Source organism: Coptis chinensis, chromosome 8 (assembly GCF_015680905.1).
Source record: "Coptis chinensis isolate HL-2020 chromosome 8, ASM1568090v1, whole genome shotgun sequence".
NCBI lineage: Eukaryota > Viridiplantae > Streptophyta > Magnoliopsida > Ranunculales > Ranunculaceae > Coptis > Coptis chinensis.
In genome coordinates, this window is record NC_141463.1 from 91,580,054 (window position 1) to 91,605,999 (window position 25,946).

Genomic DNA, 25,946 nt, shown 5'->3' on the forward strand with positions numbered 1-25,946 from the left:
GTTGGAATTGGTTTTAAAAACATAATAATTTCTATTTGTACCTGGAGTAATATTACATTGTGGAAAAAAAAATACAGATAAATTATGGAACATAGGTCTGAAAATCCAATTCTCCCACCACCCCATCCATCAACAAGCCAACTCTTCATCGTAGCCCGGGCAAGTTTTTCTCTTTCGGTCCGATTGTTATCATTTTGGAAAATTATCGTGTTTTTTTATAAAGCATATTGGAAATCTATATTAAGCTCGTCCTTCACATTTGCATTTACTGTTTATGAAAAAAAGAACTAACGATCGAAGGATTCATTGATAAAAGACCTCTTGCCATAATGCCATCTTTAGTGACACAGCAAAGCACAATAATGTCATCCATCAATATTTACCCATGCCACCCTCACTCCACTTATAAATCTCGCCTCATTACCTACTCTCACCTTCACTTATATCCATTCAAGAATATCAAATTAATTAACATCATGACGAATCGCCACTTCTCATGTGTGATCCTCGTCCTCTTTTTCCTTGCTGCCGCATCTGGTGATTCCAACTCTGTAAGTGTTTTATCATTCCAAGTACAATATATTAAACCATAGACATTTAGAATCATAGGTTATACCTTATTTTTATAGATCTTACCCATTATATATGCTTATAACATCATGCTCTATCCATCTTGTTTTCATAAGAGGCAAATGTATGTCATATTGTACTTCAGTTCCACTTCCACTTGTTTTATCTTTCTTGTTTGGTATTGTGTTCATCAGGATGAGTGTGTATACACTCTTTACGTAAAGACAGGATCCATTATCAAAGCTGGAACAGATTCAAAGATTAGTATTACTCTAGGTGATGCATCTGGTAAATCAGTATGGATCTCAGATCTCGAGAAATGGGGTTTAATGGGTCCCAAATATGACTACTACGAGAGGAGTAATCTTGATATATTCAGTGGCAAAGGCCCATGCATAGGCGCTCCATTGTGTCGTATCAATGTAACATCAGATGGACTAGGGGCCCATCATGGATGGTATTGTGATTACGTGGAGGTGACATCAACGGGGCCACATAAAGGTTGCAGCCAGACTATTTTCTACGTCGACCAATGGCTTGGCAATGATGCTCCACCTTATAGTCTTACAGCTCTTCTTGATGGATGCTCACCGTTACAGAAAAAAGACACCAACATCGGCACCACCGCACCTCATGTGCATGTTAGGAGGGCCCCTTTTGCTGTCCGGAAAAATCAAGAAAATGGGGAGCAGCTGCTGCTCAGTGAGTCAGTAATAATAAATAATGTCTGTACTGGTAATATTTAAGTGGTGTTTGGTAGGGGAATGGTTGTCCTTTAAATTTTGCAAGTTTTAGATTGTACTGCCCTTATCTTGTCGGGTAAGTGTGTAACCATGTAGGGTGAGATTTGAGGTTTAAAATAACTGATGAATAATTGCTTTCAACTAGAGGAATGTTATCAGGCAACCACTTTAAATACATTGTTAGAATCTCATGACAAAATGCAAATCCACCCTGGTGAATTAGAATGGGGTTGATGGTTTGGCAAATTGTAGTCAATCAAATTGATTAGATCATATTTTGAATGTTTCATTCTGTCTCGGTGTAGACGGAATGTTTTAAAGTCACCTCTGCATTGGGCAATCCTAGTAGCTTTTCACCAACAAGGTAGTTACGAGGGAAAATAGTTCTATGTGGAGGTAATAAGTGTAGAACCAGAGGATTCAATTCAATTCAGTGTGTATTTACTTTATTGAATTCTAAAAAGATTACAATTGTTTATATAGAGTTAACAAAATAGGAAACAACACAATTCGGTGGCTTGAGAAACACGAGGCGCGGGTCGCGCTCAATTCACTGGACATGGGTAATGCCTGAGGCGCAGGTCGCGCTCCTTCAAGCTTTATCTTGAGCGCAGGTCGCTCTATACAAGAAAAGCTATATACAGCTTTCTACACTCCCCCTCACATTGGTGCATAGATGTCAATCATGCCCAACTTGACAACTGAGCTGTCAAACACTTTGTGGGATATACCTTTGGTAAGAACATCAGCTAATTGCTCCTCTGAGGTTACGAACGGAAAACGAATAACCTTCCTGTCAAGATTTTCTTTAATAAAATGATGATCAACCTCCACATGCTTTGTCTTATCATGCTGAACTGGATTATGTGCAATTTGAATGGTGGCTTTATTATCACAATGTAAATCCATAGGTTTTTGAAGCTCGAAGCCCAATTCCATCAAGACAGTACGGATCCATAATAATTCACATACTCCCTGTGCCATACCTCGAAATTCAGCTTCTGCACTCGATCTGCAACAACTTTCTGCTTCTTACTACGCCAAGTTACAAGATTTTCACTGACAAAAGTAAAATATCCTGATGTAGACCATCTATCAGTTTTATCACCAGCGCAATCTGCATCTGTGTATCCAACAATATCCATTGCATCATACTTTCCAAATAGTAAACATTTGCTAGGTGCTTTTTTCAAATACTTCAGGATACGAAAGACTGCATCCATATGTTCTTCACTAGGACAATGCATAATTGACTAACCACACTCACAACATAAAAACAATATCGTGTCTAGTATGAGAGAGATAGATTAACCTTCCTACAAGATGCCGACACCGCTTTTATCGAGGGAACTTGGTCGAATGAATGGCGAGTCCGCGGATTCATCTCAATGGGTGTCTCCATCGTCGGTTTGCAATCCAACATCCCGATTTCAGCAAGCAAATCAAGGACATACTTCCTCTCGTGAGAGTGAAATCCCATTTTTAGACCTTGCAACTTCAATACCCGGAAAATACTTCAGGTTGTCCTAGATTCTTCATTTCAAATTCCTTCGACAAATACTTACGCAATTCATTTATTTTCTTCTGGATCATCTCCCCAGAACGATCATGTCATCAACATACACAATTAGAGCTGTAATCTTACCATCCTTGTGTTTGATAAACAAGTTATGGTCGAATTGCTCTGTTTGTACCCAAAAACTTTCATTGATCGTGTAAGTCTTCCAAACCAAGCTCTTGGAGATCTGTTTTTAGGCCATACAAAGCCTTCTTCGGTTTACACCCTTCCCAACATCTTTGGGATGGTCTTCACACCTGGAGGCATATCCATGTATACTTCATCCTCCAAGTTTCCATTCAGGAATGCATTTTTCACATCAAGCTGGTGCAAGGGCCAATCTCTATTTGCTGCAAGTGAAATTAAAATTGATTTGTATTGATTTTTATTCTCACAGCGAAAAGTCTCCTTATAATCAATTCCATAATGTTGTGTATCCCTTGGCAACCAATCTCGCCTTATATCTATTAATAGTTCCATCTGCATTAAGCTTTACGGTAAACACCCAACGACATCCAACAATCTTCATTCCAACATGCATATCAACTACCTCCTGTTGATATGCCTGTTGGAATGTACCCAATAGCTTTTCTGTCAAGCTTTTTCCACTCAGCCTCATCAGTCTTTTCTGGTTTTACTCCCTCATTCTCAATGGGAAGTGCCAAGTCCTTGCAAAAGAAAGCAAGTCTTCCATCTTGGCTTTCCGGATGGTGTAGTTCTTCCTATTCGGACTCATCATAATGAGTGTTCACGGAATGGTCCATCTCTACAAGTTATTTAACCTCAAATCTTCTCTCGAATTTCACAAACACCTTTCCCGACAAAGATTCGGATAACACCCTAGGCTATTCTAACCTGCTCGATACCACTTGTTGGGGATTACACCAATACCAATCGGTTCCCCACTACCACGGATAACTTGTATGAACACACTTCAACTCGGATAAATCTCAAATATCACAAACTACCTATACTAACATGCCCAACTCGCTAAACAACTATCAACAACAAATAATAATGTAAAAGCGAAAAAAAGGCAAACCCACAAGACGAAGATTTACCGTGGTTCGCCAATGATGCCCTACTTCCACAAGAGCCCGATTCTTAATAAAATGGGAAGGAAGATTACAATCTCTCCTTTTAGTCTCTCACCTTACTAGATCACTCTTATCTCTCTTTCTGAGATTGTATCTCCAGTAAAGGTTCTCTCTCTTTGTTTTAGTCCGGATTCCAATCCTTCCTCGACTTGTTTGGTTCTCATAGGTTAGGTTTTCCAAAACCTTGATTTTGGTTTTATCTCCAAAACCAAATTTCGCGGGTAATCAGTAGCAAGGCCCACAAAATTTATGCTGAGCGCTGGGCGCCCCTTTAGCGAAGTCGCTACCTGAAGACTGGAGGTCGAGGCTGGCGCTTACCACTTTGAATGCTGGTCGCCCTATGTTATCGGAGCTCGAAAGCGGCGCCATCTTCTCATCCGAGCGCTGGCGCTACTTCGACTTCTCGCGACGGAATTTTCCCGCTTCGTCGGCTCCATTTCTCTCCTCATGTGAGGGATAACTCCAATAATCTCCCTCCTCAACGGTGGGGGATACCTCCATGCAATTGCCAAATCAATAGAGGAGTGTCTTTGCCATTCCGCAATAGCACAACAAACATCAAACTTACCTTTCGGTAAAGACTTTGGTCATCATATCCCACCCGTTCTTGTCGGTATGGATCTTCTCGATACAAAATGCTTGTCTTCGAAGTACTTCTCTAATCCAATGATAACGCATGTATGTGCTTGGATCTAGAATGAAAACTCGATTCTTGCTCAAGTGGATGGCTCCGGATCGTCACATAGAACTACAAACCGCTTCGTTTTTAGCCCCGTTAGGTCGAAGAACCTCTTCATCCATAGCAACTCTTTGCAACACTCGGTTGGTCGCAATATACTTTAACTTCAGAAGTGGAGAGGGCAACACACTTTTGCAACTTAGATTGCCAAGAAACCGCTCCCCCTACAAAAGTAACCGTGATAACCGGAGGTGGACTTCATCGAAATCAACAAAGTTAGAATAATCCGCACTAAAACAAAGAGAGAAACCTTTACGAGAGATACAATCCCAGAAAGAGATAAAGAGTGATCTAGTAAGGTGTGAGAGACTAAAAGAGAGATTGTAATCTTCCTTCCCATTTTATTAAGAACTGGCTCTTGTGGAAGTAGGCATCATTGGCCGAACCACGGTAAATCTTCGTCTTGTGGTTTGCCTTTTACTGCTTTACATTATTATTTGTTATTGATAGTTGTTTAGCGAGTTGGGCATGTTAGTATAGGTAGTTTGTGATATTTGAGATTTATCTGGAGTTGAAGTGTGTTCATACAAGTTATCTGTGTAGTGGGGGAACCGATTGGTATTGGTGTAATCCCCAACAAGTTCCAATCCTTCTGACTTGTTTGGTTCTGTTAGGTTAGGTTTTCCAAAACCTTGATTTTTGGTTTTATCTTCAAAAACCAAATTTCGCAATCGCGTAGAAGGCCCTACAAAATTTATGCTCGAGCGCTGGCTCCCTTTGAGCGAAGTCGCTACCAAGACTGGAGGTCGAAGCGGCTCACTGGCTTTGAAGCTGGTCGCCCTATGTTACCGGAGCTCGAGCGCTGGCCCGCTTCATCCGAGCGGCGGCGCCCGACTTTTCGACGAATTTTCCCGCTTCGGTTTCTCTCCTCTCATGTGAGGGATAACTCCAACAATCTCCCCTCCCGACGAATGAGGGGGGATACCTCCATGCAATTGCCAAATCAACAGAGGAGAGTCAGCCATTCCGCAATAGCACAACAAACATCAAACTTACCTTCGTAAGACTTTGGTCATCATATCCCAATCCGCTCTTGTCGGTATGGATCTTCTCGATACACAAATGCTTGTCTTCGAAAGTACTTCTCTAATCCAATGATAACGCATTATGTATGTGCTTTCGATCTAGAATGAAAACTCGGATTCTTGCTCAAGTGGATGGCGCCTCGATCGGGTTCACATAGAACTACAAACTGCTTCGCTTTTAGCCCCAGTCGAAGAACCTCTTCATCCATAGCAACTCTTTGCAACACTTTCGATGGCTGCAATATATACTCGTAGTGGAGAGGGCAACACACTTTTGCAACTTAGATTGCCAAGAAACCGCTCCCCGCAGTAACCGATAACCGGAGGTGGACTTCATCGAGTCAACATCACCCGCCATGTCGCATCGGTGTAGCCTTCAAGTAAGGGCTTACTTCCACCAAAGCACAAACATGATTTGGAAGTGCCTTTGAGATATCTCAATATCCACTTAACACCTTCCCAATGTTCTTTACCCGGATTTGATGTAAATCGCTTACTACCCCAACGGGCGAAAAAGCAATATCCGGTCTAGTACACACCATGGCATACATCAAACCGCCCATCATGGATGCATAAGGAATCTTTTCCATCTGACTCTGCTCATGCTCACCCTTAGGACACATCTCTTTGGTCATGCGGGAACCGCCACCAAGCGACAACCGACCGGGGTTTCGCTTTGATCCATGTTGAATCTCTTCAACACCTTTCCTCATGTAGCTTTCTTTGAGAAAGCCACAACTTTCCACTCTTTTCGTCACGAAAGTGATCCGTGATCCCAAGTATCTCGCTTTGCTTGACCCAAATCCTTCATCTCAAAGGACTTACTCAAGTCTTTCTTCAGCTTGATATCTTGTTGATGTTTGGGGCCAACTATCAACATATCATCCACATACAAAGAATAAAGACTATGAAATCCCCATCCGAAATCTCCGAACAAACGCACAATGATCTAAGTAGACTTCTTGTATCCTTGCTTCACCATAAAAGAGTCAAACTTTATGTACCAATCGCCTCGGTGCTTGCTTCAACCCATACAAGCTCTTTTATCGGCTTGCATACTAGGTGCTCCTTGCCTTTGACCTCAAACCCTCCGGGTCGGGTCCATGTAGACATCTTCTTCAAGGTCTCCATGAAGAAAAGCCGCCTCTTAACATCTAGTCAGCTTCAACCTCTAGGTTCATACTTTGGCCATACCCAATACCACCCGTGATAGAAGTCATCTTCACTACAGAGAGAAAATCTCATCAAAGTCAATTCCTTTCCTTTGACCCAATCCCTTCACAACAAGGCGAAGCTTTGTGCCTCAGGTGAGGATTGTTCTCCTCATGCTTGACTTTTGTATATCCACTTATTCTTGAGAACTTTTCTCCCTCGTGGGTTTCTCAACTAACTCATAAGTGTGATTCTTATGCAAAGAATCCATCTCGCCATGCATGGCCTTCAACCACTTTTCTTTGTCTCCGTACCTTCAAGTGCCTCTTGATAGTACATAGGTTCTCCCACCATCCGATAGTAGTAGACGTGACGCATGTGGGTGGATACCGTTGAAGCTATTCTCCTCTCTCGGACCTCCTTGCCCCATCTCCACGGGCCTCCTCGTGAGGATACACTTCGCTTGCTCGGTGGTGGTTCATGCATCTCATCTGCATCTTCTATACCAATAGGTTCTATCCCATCATGAGCAATAGATTCTCATCATGAGCTTCAAACTCATGGTTCTCTCAGATTCTCAATGCCTTCTCGACGCTCCACAAGAGGGAACTTCGGGTTCTCAATCAACAAGATCATTGGTGAAAGATCAGAAATTCTCACCCCTCCTCAAAGTCTCCGCTATGGTTTGGTCTTCCAGAACACAACATCTCGACTTCGGATTACCTTCTTGTTAATCGGATCATAGAGTTTGTAACCAAACTTTTCATCTCCATAACCTTAAAATGCAATCGCTTGGCTTTGTCATCAAGCTTGATCTCTCATCCTTCGAATATGCACAAATGCCCCGCACCCAAATACCCCTCAAGTATCCATAATCAACATCTCGCCTGACCATACTCTCTCGATAATCACTATTCGTGAGGCTTTGCCGGTGACAAAGTTGATCACATGCACCCACCAGACGATTGCTTCTACCCAAGAGTTTCTAGGTAGCTTAGAGTGAGATAACATGCATCTTATCCTCTCTACAATGGTACGGTTCATTCTCTCGCTATTCCATTCATTTAGCGTGTCTTGGGAACGGTTCCTTCATGACTTAATCCCATGACTCGGCAATACTCTTCAAATGGCCCAATGTACTCACCCCCATTATCCGAGCGAATACACTTCAACAACTTCCTGGTCCTCTTTCCACCATGCTGTGGAATTTTCAAACACGCCAAGTACTTCATCCTTGGTTGTGACTATAGACCCATATCTTTCTTTGACGATCATCAATGAATGTCAAGAAGTACACGGCTCCCCGTGGGACTTCACTCTCATAGGACCACATAAGTCCGGTGTGCACTAGTTCAAGGACGTTGTCCTTTCTACGAGATTTCCGAATCTTTGGAAAGACACCCCGTGTTGCTTTCCTACCAAACAATGAGTACATGTACTTAAATGTGTACCTTTAATGTCCGGCATGGCCTTTTGCTTAGCAAGAACTTCCATCCCTTTTATGCCCATACGTGATACGGTCTCAGCCCACAGCTCGGATGAAGCTTCTTCTTCTCACAGATTCGCTTATGCTTTTACACAAACTAGCCCGTGTTTTGTAAAGAGAGCAAAGTTTTCTTTCCTCTGGCTGCTACAATGGAACCTCTCGCCGGTTCCATACCCCTGCTACCAAACGAGTTTACAAAGCCATCGCATCTAATTTCCCCAAATTAAATTAGGCTTTAACCAGTATGTCGTGGGACATGTCTTACATCCTTGAGTGTCAAGGTGTAGCCGACATTGGTTTCTACATGAACATCTCCAATGCCTATAATCTTCGAGACTCCATCATTACCCATCCTCACTTCACCATATTCACCACAAACAGTAGGTAGTGAAGAATCCCCGCGGCGGTGTGACGTGATAGGATGCTCCCCAGTATCTATCACCCACTCAGATCCCGACATGAGGTACTTCGAGAAAGAAGACACACCACAATCCGACACAATTCCCACTCAGTCATCGACTAGTGCGGTAGTATCTCCGCCTCGTGTTTCGCTCCTCTCGCACCATGTCTTCATGTACACGCTTATTCTTCTCATCCCTCTTCAAGTTCTCGCACTCATATCCGAAGTGGCCTTTGGTGGCACAATAGTAACATTGCCTCTCCGCCTCAGAGTTCTAGCTTCACCCCTAGATTTTATTTCGGCCATCACCTCTAGAACGAGATGGTTTTTCTCGTTCGACCTCTCCCCGCTTTCTCGTGAAAAGGACCTCCGAGTTAGAAGAGCCGCTTCTTGCACTCCTTCTAGTCTCCCTCATTCAACAAAGACGGTAGCCATCTCCATGGTAACAATTCCCATCCTTGGTCGCTCCATGTAGAAAACCGCTAATGTCTCCCAACTTTCGGGTAGAGCCTAATAGAAACAAAGCCTCAACTTCGCCTCCCAAATTGATCTTCATCAAATGCATCCGATTGATGATATTCTCAGTACTTCATTAAGATGCTCGGACATTGAAGAACCTTCTTGGTACTTCGTGGTTCCAAAACTTCTTAACGACTAGCACTTTGTTTCCACCCGACTTCCTCTCATCAAGGTCTTCGAAGTTTCTTCCATAGACCGGGTCGTAGTCTCTTGGGCCACATGGTGAAAGGCAATCGCCGCCTATCCATTGTCGAATGTACCCAATAGCTTTTCTCATTGCTTTTTCCACTCAAAATTCATCGTCGATTTTCCGGTTTTACTCCCTCATTCTCAATGGGAAGTGCCAAGTCCTTTGCAAGAAGCAAGTCTTCCATCTTGGCTTTCCATGGTGTAGTTCTTCCTATTCGGACTCATCATACGAAGTGTTCACTGCAATGGTCCATCTCTACAAGTTATTTAACCTCAAATCTTCTCTCGAATTTCGCAAACACCTTTCCCGACAAAGATTCGGATAACACCCTAGGCTATTCAACTTGGCTCGATACCACTTGTCGGGGATTACACCAATACCAATCGGTTCCCCACTACACAGATAACTTGTATGAACACACTTCAACTCCAGATAAATCTCAAATATCACAAACTACCTATACTAACATGCCCAACTCGCTAAACAACTATCAACAACAAATAATAATGTAAAGCAGTAAAAGGCAAACCACAAGACTAAGATTTACCGTGGTTCGCCAATGATGCCTACTTCCACAAGAGCCGCCTTAATAAAATGGGAAGGAAGATTACAATCTCTCCTTTTAGTCTCTCACCTTACTAGATCACTTTATCTCTTTTACGGATTGTATCTCCAGAAGGTTCTCTTCTTTGTTTTAGTCCGATTCCAATCCTTTTCCTACTTTGTTTGGTTCTCATAGGTTAGGTTTTCCAAAACCTTGATTTTGGTTTTATCTCCAAAACCAAATTTCGCTGGCATCAGAGCAAGGCCCACAAAATTTATGCCTCGAGATGTCGTCACAACAAGACCTGAGGTCGAGAAAGGCCAAGGCCATCACTTTGAGCCGCCATGTTACGGAGCTCGAGCTGGGCGCTACTATCCGAGCTGGCGGCCCGAACACTTCTCTCGGACAAATAATTTTCCCGCTTCGTCTGCGGTTTCTCTCCTCATGTGAGGGATAACTCCAACATTTTAATAACTACATCGCCATTTAGAACACGACTCTTTTGGTTGCTTCAAGTGACAATCACCATGCTTCGTGGGCTTGAAAATTGACAATTTTATGAAGATGATTTGAAGAAATTAAAATTTGCGTAGATGAATTTTCAAGTAATTCGATCCACAGACGGTGTCAATGTAAAGGTAATAATTGGGTGTACCTTACATGCACTACACCAGAATTTAAGAAAAAGGACGCACCCTTAGGACTATTTTTTCCATCTTCAATAAAGTACGAGCAATACCGTCTTAAATCGTTTTGTGCCCGTCGTATTAGTTCATTATGTTGGCAAAAGGACTTTGCTTTTTGTCCCATATTTAGGACGAGACAAAGTGTCTGTTAACTTTTCACAGACCGTCGGAGTTGGTTTCCCCCTATTTCTCACAAGCCCGCCCAATATTTGCACTAAGCCCAGAAGGCCAAAACTAAAACAAAGCGGCAAGAGTGAAGCTTTCGTGGGACGGTGGAAGTGCAAGAGCTTTACCTCTCTCTGTCTCAAGATCGGCAAGAGATAGAGCTGCATCTCTCTGAAGCTTTGGTAACCATCGCTATCTCTTTCAACAAGTTTCAATTTTGCTTAATGTCGTAATTGTTCAACCCCGTTCGAATGTATTTCCATCGAAGTTTTAGGATCAACCAAATAAAAAGAAGGAAGAGTGAGCTTCTTCATCTTTCTTGTTTGAATAAATTAATAATAATTAATAAAGAATAATGTCGGGTGTAGCAATAATATTGGATCTATGGAGAAAAATCTTAACTTTGCAAGGCAAGCTGCAGCAGCTTCAATTCACTCACACCACTTGTTTTTCAGCAACATTGGTCACTTTCTACTGCCTTTGCTTCTCTTGCTTCAAAATCTCATCTACCTTCTCGCTTTCTCTTGAACTTGATTTATTTTTAGTAAAGATGCCTTTTTTTATGTTTATTAGTTTGATTTTTAGTGTTAAACAACATTGTTTTACTGTTGCAATATGTTTTTCTTGTTTTCAGTATTGACATTTTTAATGGAATTAGTATATTTGAATAAAGTAGTAGTATGCCACTTGCTTTGTGGTTAAGAATAAGAATAAAGGGGAGGAGGAAGTGTTTTTGTGTATTGAGTTATTAGTATCTCAGGAAACAACTTTTTGTGGTCTCTCTGATGATATTAATTTTCTCTATCACAATTGTTTTTCTTTTTTTATAATTTGCTCAATTTCTTATGTTAGTAAGATTGCCTACGGTTTCTTCATTATTTAAAATGCAGAAACCAATCTCTTTGTTCTAATATTTACTATTGCTGCCTATTATTTTATTTTCTGGCTGGATTGAATTGTGTGTGGGTTTTGTAAGTATACTACCCAGTTCTTAACACAAATGAACTTTGTTTTTTTTTCCTTAAAATACGAAATGGATGAAACAAGCTTATAAGTACAATGTTTCTTCTGGTTACATAGATTACAAAGTTTGAAACTTTGTTGAAGCCTCATTAGTAAGTGGGATAGTTCAATGGTAATATGCGCTAGGGTTGTATCTAGAGTTGGATCATCCTTGCAGAAACTCTATTGTTTCTAGTTGTAAGTAGGAATATCATATGACTGAGAAAGAGTGTATCTTTAAAGTAAACGAGCAAGAACATATTATCACCCTTTTCATTTAGAAGTTGGTAGGCTGCAGATGAAAATGAGGAACTTAATGGTACTTCGTAACTCGGAAGACAACCCAATTGTGCACAACAAATTGGTAACCGAAAAAACTTCTAAGAAAAACTCAAATCTTGATCGAGTCCATGATCCATTTCTGTTTTTGTTAGACACACCACACAGTCCATTATATATGCTAATATCTTTGCCAAAAACCCAACAACGACATATTTGGTTTCTGTTTTCTTTATGTTTAAAGTTTGTTTGCTTTACAAAAAAATGTCACCCTTGAAAATGTATGGACTCCCCAATGTATGTAGTACATTAGGTTATCTGGAAATTATGGTCACATCTTTGTAAGTTATATATTAGGTTATCTGGAAATTATGATTACTTCTTTGTAAGTACGTTCTCATTCACCTAAAAAAAAAATCTTTGTAAGTTCTGCATGCCATAACCTTAACTGTATATGTTCTCATGAAGAATCATTGACAGTAGATTGAAGACGAGCAAAACATCTTCTTTCTTTCTTTTTTACATTTTTTATCTTGAATAATTTAACTCTTGAAGTGGCAAGGTATGAATGTTTAAATGCTAAAAAGGATGCAAAATAATTATATTTGTTCAGAATTTAGTATATAGTTAGCTTAGATACTTAAGTGCCAAGTCAAGCAGTTAGCACCTTTACCAGTACCATCGTGTTAAGTTAGCTTCGACTCTTAATAAAAAAAAAAGTTTCATTATTAGTTGTTGGAAGAAATAGAAGTTAAAAAGGAAGGATGACAGACACTTAGAAATTGCAGTTGAGGACTTAGGGTCGAAACCAATGATCAGTGAACATAGGGACAAAGATGCCACCACCACCAACTTCTACACTCCCCAAAGCTGCACCTAAGAATCCTATTATGGATCCTACCACCAATCTCCACCTTAACTCCATTTCCTGCATGTTCACCAAATTAAACAAGCACCAAATATATTATTTATTTCGTGATGAAGAAGTCAAGAAAGTAATTTGCTGCATGCACGATAGAGAGACTCACTGGCCAAACGTGGTGATAAGAGGACTTTCCAGTCTGCCCCAAGAAATTTATAAGCTTAACCAACACCCTTTCTCGACCTACTTCATCCTCAACCTGACTTTGTTCATCAACACCAGCTCTCAAAGGTCTCTCTGCATTGGCTAGTTGAATCACTATGACAAGACCTAAACACGCTATCAATGTTGTTATAACTACGACGATCTGTGGCAACTTAGAGATATTCATGGAGAGAGACTCTGAGAGAAGGCCGGAGAACGAGTGGGTCGGTAGGTTTCAGTCACGTGTCTCATTGAGCTCTCTTTCCTAAACATTGCATGTATTTATAAGTAAAAAAATAGCTGCATAACATGGACAGTACATCCTCAAACATTTACTCATGGACAGTACAATTGTTTGAATAAATTCTTAATTTGAGAATTCAATTTCAGGGTGAGGCAACTGAATGCATGCCTAAGCTTCATTTGAGGTACTTAATTACTTGATTACAATTACAATTTCCTTTTTCTCTTATTTGATTGTTTAAGTATAGTTTTGGTTTAAATTTACACTAATCCACTAGTTTGTGCATATCATGCACATGGCATGGTGTCTTTATAACTTGACGTACAGGTGAAGTTCCAAAAGAAGTTCACCTTTGCAAGAATGTAGAGTATCGAGGAGAAACTTAACCATCTTTCTGCCACCATAGAGAGGGGAAAGAAGCCATCTCAACAACAACCTTTCACAGTTCAAGAAAGAGTCGAAGCTTTCCGTTTCTAGAATAAGTGCAAATGTGAGTAACTGCAAACATGATCTTATTCATCATTATTTATAGCTGATTGTTCTTGTTCTAGTCATTAGTTCCAGTAGAAACCATGAATATGGACTTGGACAAGTAACTGTTAAGGTCTTTTTTGCTTCCAAGCTTAGGTTGCAGCACTTCTTCGACGGTTTTCAGGAACAAACTTATCTGCTGATCCAAGGATATGCGCTCACCCTACATGTAACATGTCAATGAGAAAGTTTTCTTTCAAGGTGGACTATTTATAACTTGGATCAAAATGTAAGACTGTTACTAAATTGGTTCCTGTCTCGGCGAGAATGCCGCTTGCTCCAGATGCATAATTGACACCAGTGAGGTTTTCGAAGTTCTGATGATCCATATATGAGGGAGGAAAGGGTATAGTAGTCCTAGCAGTTGAGCTGTAACAGAGACAAGGATTAACTTATTCTGCATGAAACTTCAATAAGGGAAATATTTGTTTTTTATTACAAGTGTTTATGTTTACAATTGAAAGTAACCAATAAACTGATTCTGTTTTACAGAGTAATGAATATTTACCAGTGATATCTGCAACTGTTTTGCCGTTAGTGAATCTACCGGAGGCACCGCCGCTGAAGTCTACACCATAAGGTGGGAAATTTGCATCTAGATATCGACGAAATTCGTATCATTGGCAGCGTTCTTGGTCAAAGTATTGCCCTTGATTACTATGTTCGCCAGGTACCTATTTAATCATATTTAATTGTGAAGGCAGACTAACTTGAACTTTATCAACACTCACAAATTGATTTCTGCTTAGATCGATGGAATGGAGAAAACCAGTACATTTACAATGAAAAGGAAAAAACTTTTTCAACTTGTGGGAAAGGCAAACTCTAATTTAGCGGATGTGATTTTGAAGCTTGGACTATTTGAGAGGTAATGACAAACCTTATCATACCATTAGATATTCTGCTTTACACTAGATACAATGCCTCGTACTAGTCATGCAGTCCTTTTGCATCAGTTTTTTGTTCAGATTTCTTAAAAGGCATTGAATGAAATTCTCTTGCTTCATTTTATTTCTTCTCATAATCATTGCATACTTGGGCCATGGATGTCAGTTAGCCAAACTTATTTTATGCATAGTAGAATGATATAGTTGAAAAAAAATGATATAGTTTCATTACCCGGCCTTGCAGGGCATAGCAAATGATTTTCATTCCTAAGTTTTATTTCTTTTGCACAGATATAGCCTCATAAAATAAATTCTGTATTATTCTAACACAAGATCAATCTTATGACTCTGTCACTAGCTAGTAACACCAATACACCACCAACACCATGCATGACCATAGCGCATGATCTTTGCTGAAAACCCCACTCCCTTTATCGCAGAGATATGTCAAACAAGATAGCAGCGTGATATCCTATACTAGGGTCTAGGGGGTTCCATTGTGCCAAGCCGTCCAACTTTAGCCTCTAGTTTGGAGCAAGAGTCCTCCCTGAAGTCTTGTTAGATTTTGTCTTCTGTACTTTTGCTATTAATAAGAACCTGGATTAATCAAGAAACGATGAAAAGATTAGTGAGACTAATATGAGGCGACAAACATGATCTTTCCGTTTTTTTATATGAGTACCATGATCTAGCAGTTGCATTAATTAGGTATTTGTCTTCAATGGCACATGGTTCATGTAGTATTATTAGGTTCGTTCAACAACTAATTAGTTTGATCATGGATTATGACCATACATACAGCTCAGCCTCTTCTCTAGTCCACAAGTACACCTGATACAAAGCAAGGTTTTGGATCTCCTAAAATTTGGACAAATGCAAAAAGGGAGAGAAAAAAACAGTTTATATATAAATCACGACTTTTAGCCCCCCACCCACACCATCCACATAGAATTTGAATCCCAGTTTCACATCTTTCCCAATAACTAAAAACAAAATAAATTCTCCACATGGCATATTTATTTATTTATATTTCTTTAGTGGTACATTTTAACTATGGAAACATGAGTACCAAGAAGTTCACTTGTGTGATTCACTTTGTCCAGTGTGTGATCCGCTCCATTCTTGAAAACTTTTAATCATATAAGAGCCACACCAATTTAAGCTTAAAAGGTTTATCGAGAAGAGGTTTTGAATCATTTCGTTTCTTGAACTCGAGCTTCTATTGTTTGGGTTGAGAAAGGGACTAGGTATAGGTGCATGTATCTCTATATTATGCTATGAGTTGTAAGACAGTCAATGAATGAAGAAGTTCATTCTATATCACTACACCAGAATTTAAGAAAAAGATGCCACCACCACCAACTCTTACACTCCCCAAAACTGCACCTAAGAATCCTATTATGGAAAGGGTGGTTAGATATCGCTGAGTGCTTTTCGCACCCGATTGGGTAGTTATTTTGTGTAAAGAACACAGTTGAGAAGAAAGAGTTTGAGCATCCCCGGTAGCCCCCGACCACTTCATGGCAGGCAGGAAGTCGCCTTCTTATCATCCGGCCTCTCCTCCCAAATTATCCTTATTTCTTACCATCCGGTTTCGTGAGTCAGCGAGAGAAATCTCCCTCATACCACCCGAGCTCCCCACCTAGACATGTTGAATCTTCGTGATCATTGGTAATTCCTTAAGGGTTGTCGGGCTATCGGATACCGGCCGAGGGCCGTGGGGCGGCGAAGATGAGCTCGGATGAGCACTCCGAAAGTGCTTATCGGTGTGCTCATCTCCTAGAGTGTAAGTCGAAGGATGTCCATATCTTCCTGAAGAGGATCCGTAGAGCTTGCTGGATCTGTTCAACGCCCTTCCAGATATGTGGCCCGATCTTTTGGTTTACTACTTAAATAGCTATGTTAGCCCAAAGGGTCCATTGGTTTCATAGATGTCCACAAGCGGGGTTGCAGCAATGCCTTCAATTATGACCGACGCAAAACGACGGAATTACGGTTGTCTCTGGGCAATTCTTCTTGATAGCCCGGTCGGTCTGGCTGACCATTGAGATGCATCCTTGATGAGGATTGTCATTCGCTCTGACTCTTCGTCTGGCTGATCTAATTGCTCGGACCGGTTAGCTGATAAGCGGTCGCTGGCCGGCTCGATTGTCGCCGCTGTTGCCTTCACACTAGTAGTTGCCGCTTCTCCAGCGGATGGCTTGTGGGAAAACTTGCTTGCTTGGTCTTGAGACAAAACCAGAGCGATAAACATAATTAAGGAGTGACATGGTACTCCCCGTCACAAAGCCATCTGTCTCTCTGATCTCTTTCCTTTGTCCTTCGTGAGTAGTATTTCAACCACTCTTCTCGTTGAGGATCCGCCTCTTACTTCTTTCTAGAATTCTTCTTGCATGTCCGAGAAGCTCTTGAGTAGCTCTCGTAAATGAGCCCTCCATGTTAAGGCCACGAAGATTGGACGGTCGCACAAAAGGCTTCCTAACTTTCTGCAGTCTTTAGAATTTTATGGGGCTTGCCAATCCTCCGGATAAGAGCATAGAGACGGAAGGTCTAGCTGAGGCTGGGAAAGGACGACGATAGGAGCAGAATCTGAATTAGAAAACTAGTCGACCGACCTTGGCTTGGGAAGAAAGTAAGGGTGATTTAATCTTTGTCCTCTTGGCTCTCCCGAATGGAGAAGCGAGGCTTTTCTACAACTGCCGGGAGTGAAGTCTGCTTTTGTAAGATAGGTTCCACTACCCAGGGTATGAGATCTTATCTGAGCTGAGACGCCTTGGGACAATTCGGTGACCGTCAAAGTCGGCTGAAGGAGGGGGGGCATCCCATGCGATAAGTCGTATTCCCTCGTGCCTTCCTTATTAAGGTAAAGGGGAGTCGAAGTTCTTCCTTTCCTTCCATCCTTCAAGTAAGTCTGTCGAAGTAAGTCGGGGGATCGGTCCAGGTACCGATCGCGCACTAGAGTACATCCTCAAACATTTACTCATGCGCCAAATAATACATTATAGATTGTGTCCCACAACATCAAATTTTATTCTTGAAGAGTTGACATTTACTCATTATGTTTATTTTCAGATTGCATTCGAATGATTATGATCATTCAGGTGAGTTATCATTTCAAGTTGTCATAACTAGTTCCCTGGGTATCAATTGTTTGAATAAATTCTTAATTTGAGAAATTCAATTTCAGGGTGAGGCAACTGAATGCATGCCTGAGCTTCATTTGAGGTACTTAATTACTTGATTACAATTACAATTTCCTTTTTCTCTTATTTGATTGTTTAAGTATAGTTTTGGTTTAAATTTACACTAGTTTGTGCATATCATGCACATGGCATGGTGATTTTATAACTTGACGTGAGCTTGTCTTGCAATGGAACTGGGTATTCCTTTTTTTCATGCCCGGTAGCTCTTTTGTCGATCCATTGTATTTTTACCTGCCTACTATTGGGGGCTCAAACACGAGCTCATGTCTGAAAACAGACTAAAATCTGAGAATTGTTGTTACTTGTTTCCGTACCATTGCCGATCTGTTCTACCTCTTGCACATGGTTATAAAATTCCATACAACATATGTAGCGCCAAGCTCACGAGTTTTCGGAAGGGGTGAACTTGTCATGGATCCTAAGAAGATTTCTAGGAGGTATTTGAGATCAGATTTCCTTATAGATTTGGCAGCAACACTCCCTCTGCCTCAGGTACTATCGTGTATTTGCTTCAAGTGAACTCCATTTGTTTTTATTTTTGGGTCATTTCCTTTTCAATACCAAAATTTTCTTGTTACACACACATAGCATATATAAATGGCCTGAGAAAACTAGAGGGCGGGCTGTGGTAAAGTGTATTACACAAAAGGGATATTGTTATGTGTCGACTTCTTTTCCTAGGCGGTGCACGTAGGGTCGCGAGGGAGTGCCGGCCTGTAAATCGTTTAGTAATCCAGCTAGGCCAACCAGGCTGGTTAGGCAGGCTTGCAAAAACAAATTAATCCCAATACCATAATGCCCGAAAAGAGCTCAAATACCAAAAAACCATAAAAGGGATTGTGTTAGATTGCTAGAGAAGCTACCGGGTAACGGGCCGGAGAAGCAACCATAGCAGATAACGCCCTAGAGTTTAGACTTGAAGTTTCCAAAATGTTGACTTAAGAAAACTTCATGAAGTATATTTTCTATTGGATGAGGGAAAGGAAGAGGAGGGACGTGTGGGTCATTAGTTTGATGGGTAGAGAGGCTTGAAGAGATATGAAGAAGAACAATCGAGACCTAGTTGACTAGTTCATATTTTTTAGTTGGTGTTTGAATTATGGGAAATGTTTGGTTGAAGAACTTTTATGCCTTTTAAGAAGTATTGTTTCTATTTTTTGGTGGGTGAACTTTAAAATCAACTATGTAGGTGCTAGAAGGCCTCCTGCCTTCTTCTTTTTTGAGAACACTGTTTTCATAATGTCTACACGGGGTGCTTATTTTGATGAATTAGAAGTACCAAGGAAGATTCCTCAAATTATGATACTTGTGTTCTTTTGGGATACAATCCTAAAACATAGTTGTTTGTTGGAATTGAACTTTGTCCGCTATGCTTATCTTTACAGGTTAAAAACATTTCTTCTATCAAACATTGTTTCCCTTAATATTGGCTGGCCTTTTCTTCATTATCTTTCAAGTGATTAAGTAGTTGGTTACTTGTTTAAATATGATTCAGATTGGTTTGTTGACCGGAGTAGCTTTAGTCGTTATTATCTTTTTTCTTCGGGTTTGAGACCTTTTCTCCTTTCTACCTCGACTCTGCTGTCTTTGGAGATCACAAGATCGTGGGTTCTCGTAAGGACCGAGTGATTATTTATTGTCTTTACTATGTGAGAAGTCCGAGGATACATGCAAGGCATGGTAGCTTTGAGATAGCCTAAAAATGGCATTTTGCATGACAATTATGCAAAGGCGTTTCAACCACTCTGTGATTCCCAATGGATCTATAATATGCTTACAATGTACCGGAGTGGAAGAGCTACGAGAAGTTGCAAATGCATTCTGCTATTTATATCATAGCAACGCCAAAATGTTGCTACTTGGTGGTAGACTTGTAGCAATGCTTTGTTTATATCATAACAACGAACCATTCGACTTTAATGAAAATTGGAAATCTTTTGATGGAACAGATGGTTGTAGTCAATATGAGAGATTGATTTGACCACATCTAGGTGCCCCTCCTCCCCGAAAATGCAGTATTTTTCTTGTGAGACTGCATAAACTTATATATTTTTGAGAATTATTAAATCAAATGAAGAAAATACTAACACCGACACATATTTATGAGCAGTTTGTTCTTTGGCTCTCAACCGATGAACGCCCTTGCTTTTGTTCTTGATGGACTCTACTATGGCGTTTCAGATTTTCCATATGCTTGCATACTCAATGGTATCTCTACATGTGGCACTCTCTTAACTGTGTCCTTTTCTAACTACTATTATTTAGGAATAAAAGGTTTAATGTCGATAATGGATCATCCTTACTCCTTAGGTGTTGCCGTGTTGGTTGGATGATCACTTCGATGTTCTTATATTTTCGCGGCTCCTGTATATGGTCTTGTTGGAGTCCGGATGGGGTTGTTTCTTTTATGAGTTTACGAGTAGTTCTTTGGACTTTGGAGGTAATCCAAATTTTGTTATCTGATTGAGTTAAATTCGACTTTTTTTATCCGTCTTGAAAGATGTTATATCTTTACTACTTGGTTGCGGTGAAATTCCAAAAAGAAGTTCACCTTTGCAAGAATGTAAAGTATTGAGGAGAAACTTTCTGCCATCATAGAGAGGGAAAGAAGCCATCTCAACAACAAGCTTTAGCAGCTCAAGAAAGAGTCAAAGCTTTTCGTTTCTAGAATAAGTGCAAATGTGAGTAACGCAAACATTATCTTATTCATTATTATTTATAGCTGATTGTTCTTGTTCTAGTCATTAGTTCCAGTTCACAGGTGTTGGTTTTTTTTAGAAACCGATGGTTTTCTTCTTAATTTCGGTGAATATGTGTGTCTGCAACCATCGATTTTTCAGAAATTGATGGTTTCATCAGCTAGCTAAAAAGAACAAGAATCGGTTTTAGAAATAAAAATGTTCTAACACGCCAAAATTGCTAACATTAATTAAATTTTATTGACACCGCCAAAGAATATGTTCTGGCGTGTGATTGTGTTGACAACAATTACTTCTTGCGTAAAATGAGAACAAGAAAATAAATTTTCAGTCATGGATTGAACCTTTCTAACTCTTTCTTCTCGATTATGGTATTATTTTCTGGTCTCCAATCATGAATTGTTTTTATCCCATGTAGGTTGAAGCTATGCTAGATAAAACCATCGGTGCTATGTCAACTGTGTTCATTGGAGCATCGGGCTCGACATTCACGAGAGGACATACTCCTCGACGAAAAGATTGGCGCATAAGTTCGGTTTGTGATGAGTACCTTTGCCAAGGCGAGCAACCCAACTTTATAGCGCATACATTTAACCTTTCCCATTATGTTTTATTATGCCTTGATGTGTACTTTAAAAGCCTAGTTAGTTATTGGCAATCAACGGTTTGAAAAAATTGTAAATTTTGGAAAACCAATGTATAATATATCAAATTTTCAAATGTGTTGTTTTAGTATGCTTTAGTATGTTTGTATAATTGATTTTATGATATGAGAACTATGTAGTATTAGTAGCGATGTCGGAAAAAATCGTTCTACCAAAAAAAATTAATTATTTAAAAAAAAATTACTTTGAACAAACACGACGGCGAATATTGTCGTTACTTGACTTCCCTAAGACAATACACTACGAAAATGCGTGTCCTAAATTTAAGACAAAAATTTACGACGGTTCAGTACGTTCTAGATTTGAAAATAGGTAGTTACAGCAAAAAAGCAATTTGCGACGGTTTTGAATGTCCTATAATTAACGACGGCTTTAAGTGTCGCAATACCGTCGCATTTCTAATTCGCTTTACCACGCATTTTTCCGTCGTTAATATTAACGACAGGGCTATTCGCGACGAACTCTAAGACACTATTTTCCGTCGTAAATCTCGATTTAGGACGGCAATATCCGTCGTTTATGGCCTTTTCTGGTGTAGTGATGTGTAGGAAATTTAGGGAGAATGATGTTGTGACTGAGTTCAAATGATCGAACTGCCTACGTATCCAGTTCTCCGGAGAACTGGAATCAAGTCAGTTCGTAGTTCGTATTAGAATTTGGTGATCGAATGATCGATCGCGAATGGAAAAGATCGAGAGTGGAGAAGAAGCATCGAATCCTCCTCCTCTTGTTTGAGAGTGGAAAGGAAATATATTGAATTCTCTCCCCCCTTTGGTGCTCTATTGGTTAATGACATTTAGTATTGCATTGATGCACGTATTAATGTTCATTTTGTAACCATTTGGTAACTCATGACTCTTGAGATGACCAATTGTAACGATCCACTATGTTAGTCTCAAGATATGATCAATGGCATTGAAACATGTCGCAAATATATTGATGACAATATATGTTCCTCACAACTCTCTATATGCACGAGTGAAAGAGATATAATAAAAAGAACTAATTAAGAAGTGGACAGAGTTTATCAAGTCCTAGCTTATTCATGTGTATTTTTGTTTGCTCTCATGTATCAAATACTGGACTACTGCAAAATGTTAACTCAAGAAAGCTTTCTTGACGGCAAGATTAAGAGATTGTATAGCTTGCATGTCTTTTAAACTAATGACATTAAGTATCAACCATAGTAGTTTACTTTAAATTTTAATTATAATGAAATTTATTCATCCACCATGGCAGTGTCATCAAGGATTCATCTTGATTAATTATTTTTTAGCACCAAAAAAAAAAAAAAGACAATCAATGTTTAATTATCAAGGAGAGATTTATTGCCTTTCAAAAATATAATTTTTGGAGAGAGGTGATCCTATTCACATGAATGAAAATGTTTAAAATTTATTTTTTGAAAAATTACAAATAGTTGCAAGTCTTCTAACAAAAAAATTATTTCATTTAACGTCACCCGTTCAGTAAACAAGTACCAAAACTAGTAAATACATGAAATCTTGAGACATTTTGGAAAGATCAACACCGTTTGAAAGGGAGGGAGATGATTCTAACTGATATAGCTAACAAAGGAGGAAGGGTTGGGGGGAATTAAAACTTCTACATCTTCTTCTAGCATCCTAGTCACCTTTTTCATGGAAGGTCTTAAAGATGGGTCCTCCTGAATACACCATAGAGCAACCATGACAAGCCTCTCCAAACTCTTACCATCATATTTTGCTTCTTCGTCATTCAACACCAAAAGATGTAGTTCTTTCTGTACATAATATTCATATGCCAATTCTGACAGTACATCTATATCTTCATCCCCAACTTCTACTTCGACATTTTTTTCTGCAACATATGATCTCTAGTAACATGATCCCAAAACTATAAACATCCACCTTAGCTGTGATTGGAATGGTCATGAACCACTCAGGAGCAACATACCCTCTGGTTCCCCGGATACCTGTATTAGTTCTAGTCTGATTACTCTTCAAAAGCTTGGCCAATCCAAAGTCAGATATTCTTGCCGCATAAGAGTCATCTAGAAGTATGTTCTGAGGTTTTATGTCACAATGGATAATTTGGGTGACGCATGCTTCATGTAGGTATTCCAATCCTCTAGCAATCCCAAGTGCAATTTGAGTTCTTTGGAACCAGCCGAGCCTTGAACTTCCGAATAGGAAGCTTTCTAAGGATCCATTTTTCATGAACTCGTATACTAGAATCCGGTGCGCCTCCTCATCACAGAACCCTAGTAGTTGGACTAGGTTCTTGTGATTGGTTTTCCCAATTGCACTCACTTCTGATTTGAATTCCTTGTCGTTTCTTTCTACTACATTCTCCAACCTCTTAACAGCAACAAAATTTCTAGAACCTGATTTTAGCTCTCCTTTATAAACTGTGGAGAAGGCGCCTTTACCTAGTTCTTCATTGTACCCGTTCGTTGCTTCTTCTAGCTCTTTGTAAGTAAATGACAGCAGGTTTACTCCAAGTGTACAGGGATCTTGCAATCTTATATTTTGTTTTTTTGGTCGTGCACGATAGAAACCCAGCAAAAGAAATAGTAAGGTGAGAAGAGCACAACCGCCCAAAACTGTTATTACCGGCTGGAACCATTTGTTTTCTTTTTCATTCTTTCCATCCAAGACTACTGAAGGAACTTGTTGTGTGGAAAAATTACCTACTTTAATAAGAGCCTTTCCATTAGAACCGTAATTCATGTAACCACGTGAAAGCGGGAATTTCTTCAACCAGCAACTCCCCTCGCGGAAAATTGCTACTGCACAGAAACAGTCATTCAGACAAGTTTCTCCGCACCAATTTTCATTGACAGACTTAAACCACTCGTAATCAGCGAATGGCCAATCTGTGCTAGGAACACTTCGCATCTCGAAACCATGGGTTATCCTTAAATCATTTTTCTCACAACTCTGTGATACGAAGTTTTGCTTGCATCCTGCGAAAGTATTTTGCGGATCTAAATAGTTATACCCAGGTGGGCACTCACATTCTGGCCTCTGAGCTTGGTTTATTCTGCAATAACTGTTAAACCCGCAAAGTCCACTGCCATACTCCCCAAAGTTAGCTGCACAAATGTTTTCTGGTAGCGACCATGACGAAGACCAGGACTCAGGCCACCTTCCGTTGCTTGGGGATGTTCTTGGGTAGGTGTATTGCCTTAGAACCCCATCAAAATCGAGGGTGGCTCTTTGGTAGTAGTCTCTTGTTGAATCTGGTATCTCAGATGACAGATTAATGATGCTCCCATTCCTTAAAGTTAGATATATGTGCCCAGATTGGTTGAATACCAATCGCTGACCTGTATTTACAGTGTTACTTTCCCAATAAGCACCATTTCTACCTTCGGTAGGAAGAGCAATAGTGTACATGACAAGGTTCCTATTGCCTTGTAGGTTAAACCCAAATCTCCCAAGTGTGTAGTTCTTCTCTGTTAGCCGAGAGGAGAGTTTATAGCCAGGCTCTAGTGTTTGGGTAGGCAAGAGGGTGTCAGTTGGATTATCAAAGCTTGCCCATACAACCGTGGAATCTGTGGTAGTCAGCACCAAATTTCCTGTGTTGAGTATTGCTGCACTGGCTACTTGGCTGTTATCCGTTAGTTGAGGTTTCCAGATCTCTGTTCCATTTTGGGTGCTCAGCAAAAGCACACCATTTGATGTTAACTGAATTTTAGCTCCTCGCTCCACTGGCTTTCCTTCGTTTGCAGTCCAAACTATGGTTTTGACAGGTACTGGTATTTTGGCATACCATATTGCCAGCAAAAACTGACCTTGTTGGGGATGGAAACCAAAAGCAAATTCACCTGACTGAGACGTCCAGTGTGGATTATCGTCAAGGTTAGATAGAGAAGAGCCCAAGGTTATATTTTTATAAGGTGATTGAGCTGATGTTAAGAGCGCAAGATGCAGTAATATTATTAGGAAGAAAATACTATGTAGCAAAGAAGCCATGGACCGAAGCAGCAGGCTGTTTGAAAGCTAAACTAAAAGGCTACGATATCAAGAAATGTTTCTAGTTATTTGTTGAATGAGTTTAGAAGAGTTGCTAAATTAGTGTTGAAAAAGAGAGGAAGTGACGAGAACAAACTTTGGGACAGTTCATAAAGGACTAGAGCCTAGAGCTGCTATATATTAAGCGGAAACAGAAATGCAAGATTTTGAAGGGCAGAGGACCGAAGCTTTTTTTGTTTGTTTTTTTTAAATTTGATGAAGATTTTTTTTGTGAAGTTGCTGGGAGGAAAAAGAACTTGTGGTCAGAACCGCTTGGACGTAGTTCGGTCCTAAGCGCTGAGGACCGAAGGTTTTCTGACTTTTCTCCATTTGAAGTGCATGGAAAGCGCGTAAGATAAAAGCCGCCGACTTTTCTTAGAGTTTTCTTCACGTCAATTCAAGATTTCTATCGAGTCTTTATACACTCTTCTGTAGAATGGTTCAGCCTGTCTTAGACCTGGAAGTAGCTTAGAAATTATGATTGTAAAAAAGTCGGTA

The 25,946-nt window shown here is 40.1% G+C and overlaps 2 protein-coding genes and 1 long non-coding RNA gene across 6 annotated transcripts; 2 read left to right on the plus strand and 1 right to left on the minus strand.

Moving 5' to 3' along the window:
* Nucleotides 1–345: 345 nt before the first annotated feature.
* Nucleotides 346–1,457, plus strand: LOC147484330 (PLAT domain-containing protein 1-like). Its single transcript, XM_086580689.1, has 2 exons — nucleotides 346–551; nucleotides 765–1,457. The coding sequence occupies exons 1-2, from the start codon at nucleotides 363–365 to the stop codon at nucleotides 1,314–1,316; spliced, it is 741 nt and encodes a 246-aa protein (XP_086436815.1). The 5' UTR covers nucleotides 346–362; the 3' UTR covers nucleotides 1,317–1,457.
* A 9,234-nt stretch (nucleotides 1,458–10,691) lies between these two features.
* On the plus strand, nucleotides 10,692–19,625 carry LOC147484331 (uncharacterized). Of its 4 annotated transcripts, XR_015205867.1 has the most exons (10): nucleotides 10,692–11,056; nucleotides 11,330–11,418; nucleotides 13,599–13,649; nucleotides 13,743–13,955; nucleotides 14,093–14,666; nucleotides 14,746–14,864; nucleotides 17,956–17,984; nucleotides 18,071–18,108; nucleotides 18,460–18,578; nucleotides 19,582–19,625. It is a non-coding gene; the product is annotated as an uncharacterized LOC147484331 (long non-coding RNA). The 4 variants fall into 4 exon arrangements; XR_015205869.1 differs by lacking the exons at nucleotides 10,692–11,056; nucleotides 11,330–11,418 and having other exon boundaries at nucleotides 13,559–13,649; nucleotides 14,088–14,666; XR_015205866.1 differs by lacking the exons at nucleotides 10,692–11,056; nucleotides 11,330–11,418 and having other exon boundaries at nucleotides 13,565–13,649.
* A 3,200-nt stretch (nucleotides 19,626–22,825) lies between these two features.
* On the minus strand, nucleotides 22,826–25,694 carry LOC147484332 (G-type lectin S-receptor-like serine/threonine-protein kinase LECRK3). Its single transcript, XM_086580691.1, is given in 2 exon segments — nucleotides 22,826–23,287; nucleotides 23,289–25,694. Coding segments are annotated over 2 exon segments (2,403 nt in total). The 5' UTR covers nucleotides 25,410–25,694; the 3' UTR covers nucleotides 22,826–23,005.
* Between the last annotated feature and the right edge of the window lie 252 nt (nucleotides 25,695–25,946).

What these genes read in the sequence shown, in the direction of transcription:
- LOC147484330 (XM_086580689.1), top strand. Translation starts at nt 363, where the DNA reads ATGTCATCCATCAATATTTACCCATGCCACCCTCACTCCACTTATAAA. An exon ending in CATCTGGTGATTCCAACTCT is followed by an intron (nt 552 to 764) that starts GTAAGTGTTTTA and finishes TGTGTTCATCAG; the next exon opens with GATGAGTGTGTATACACTCT.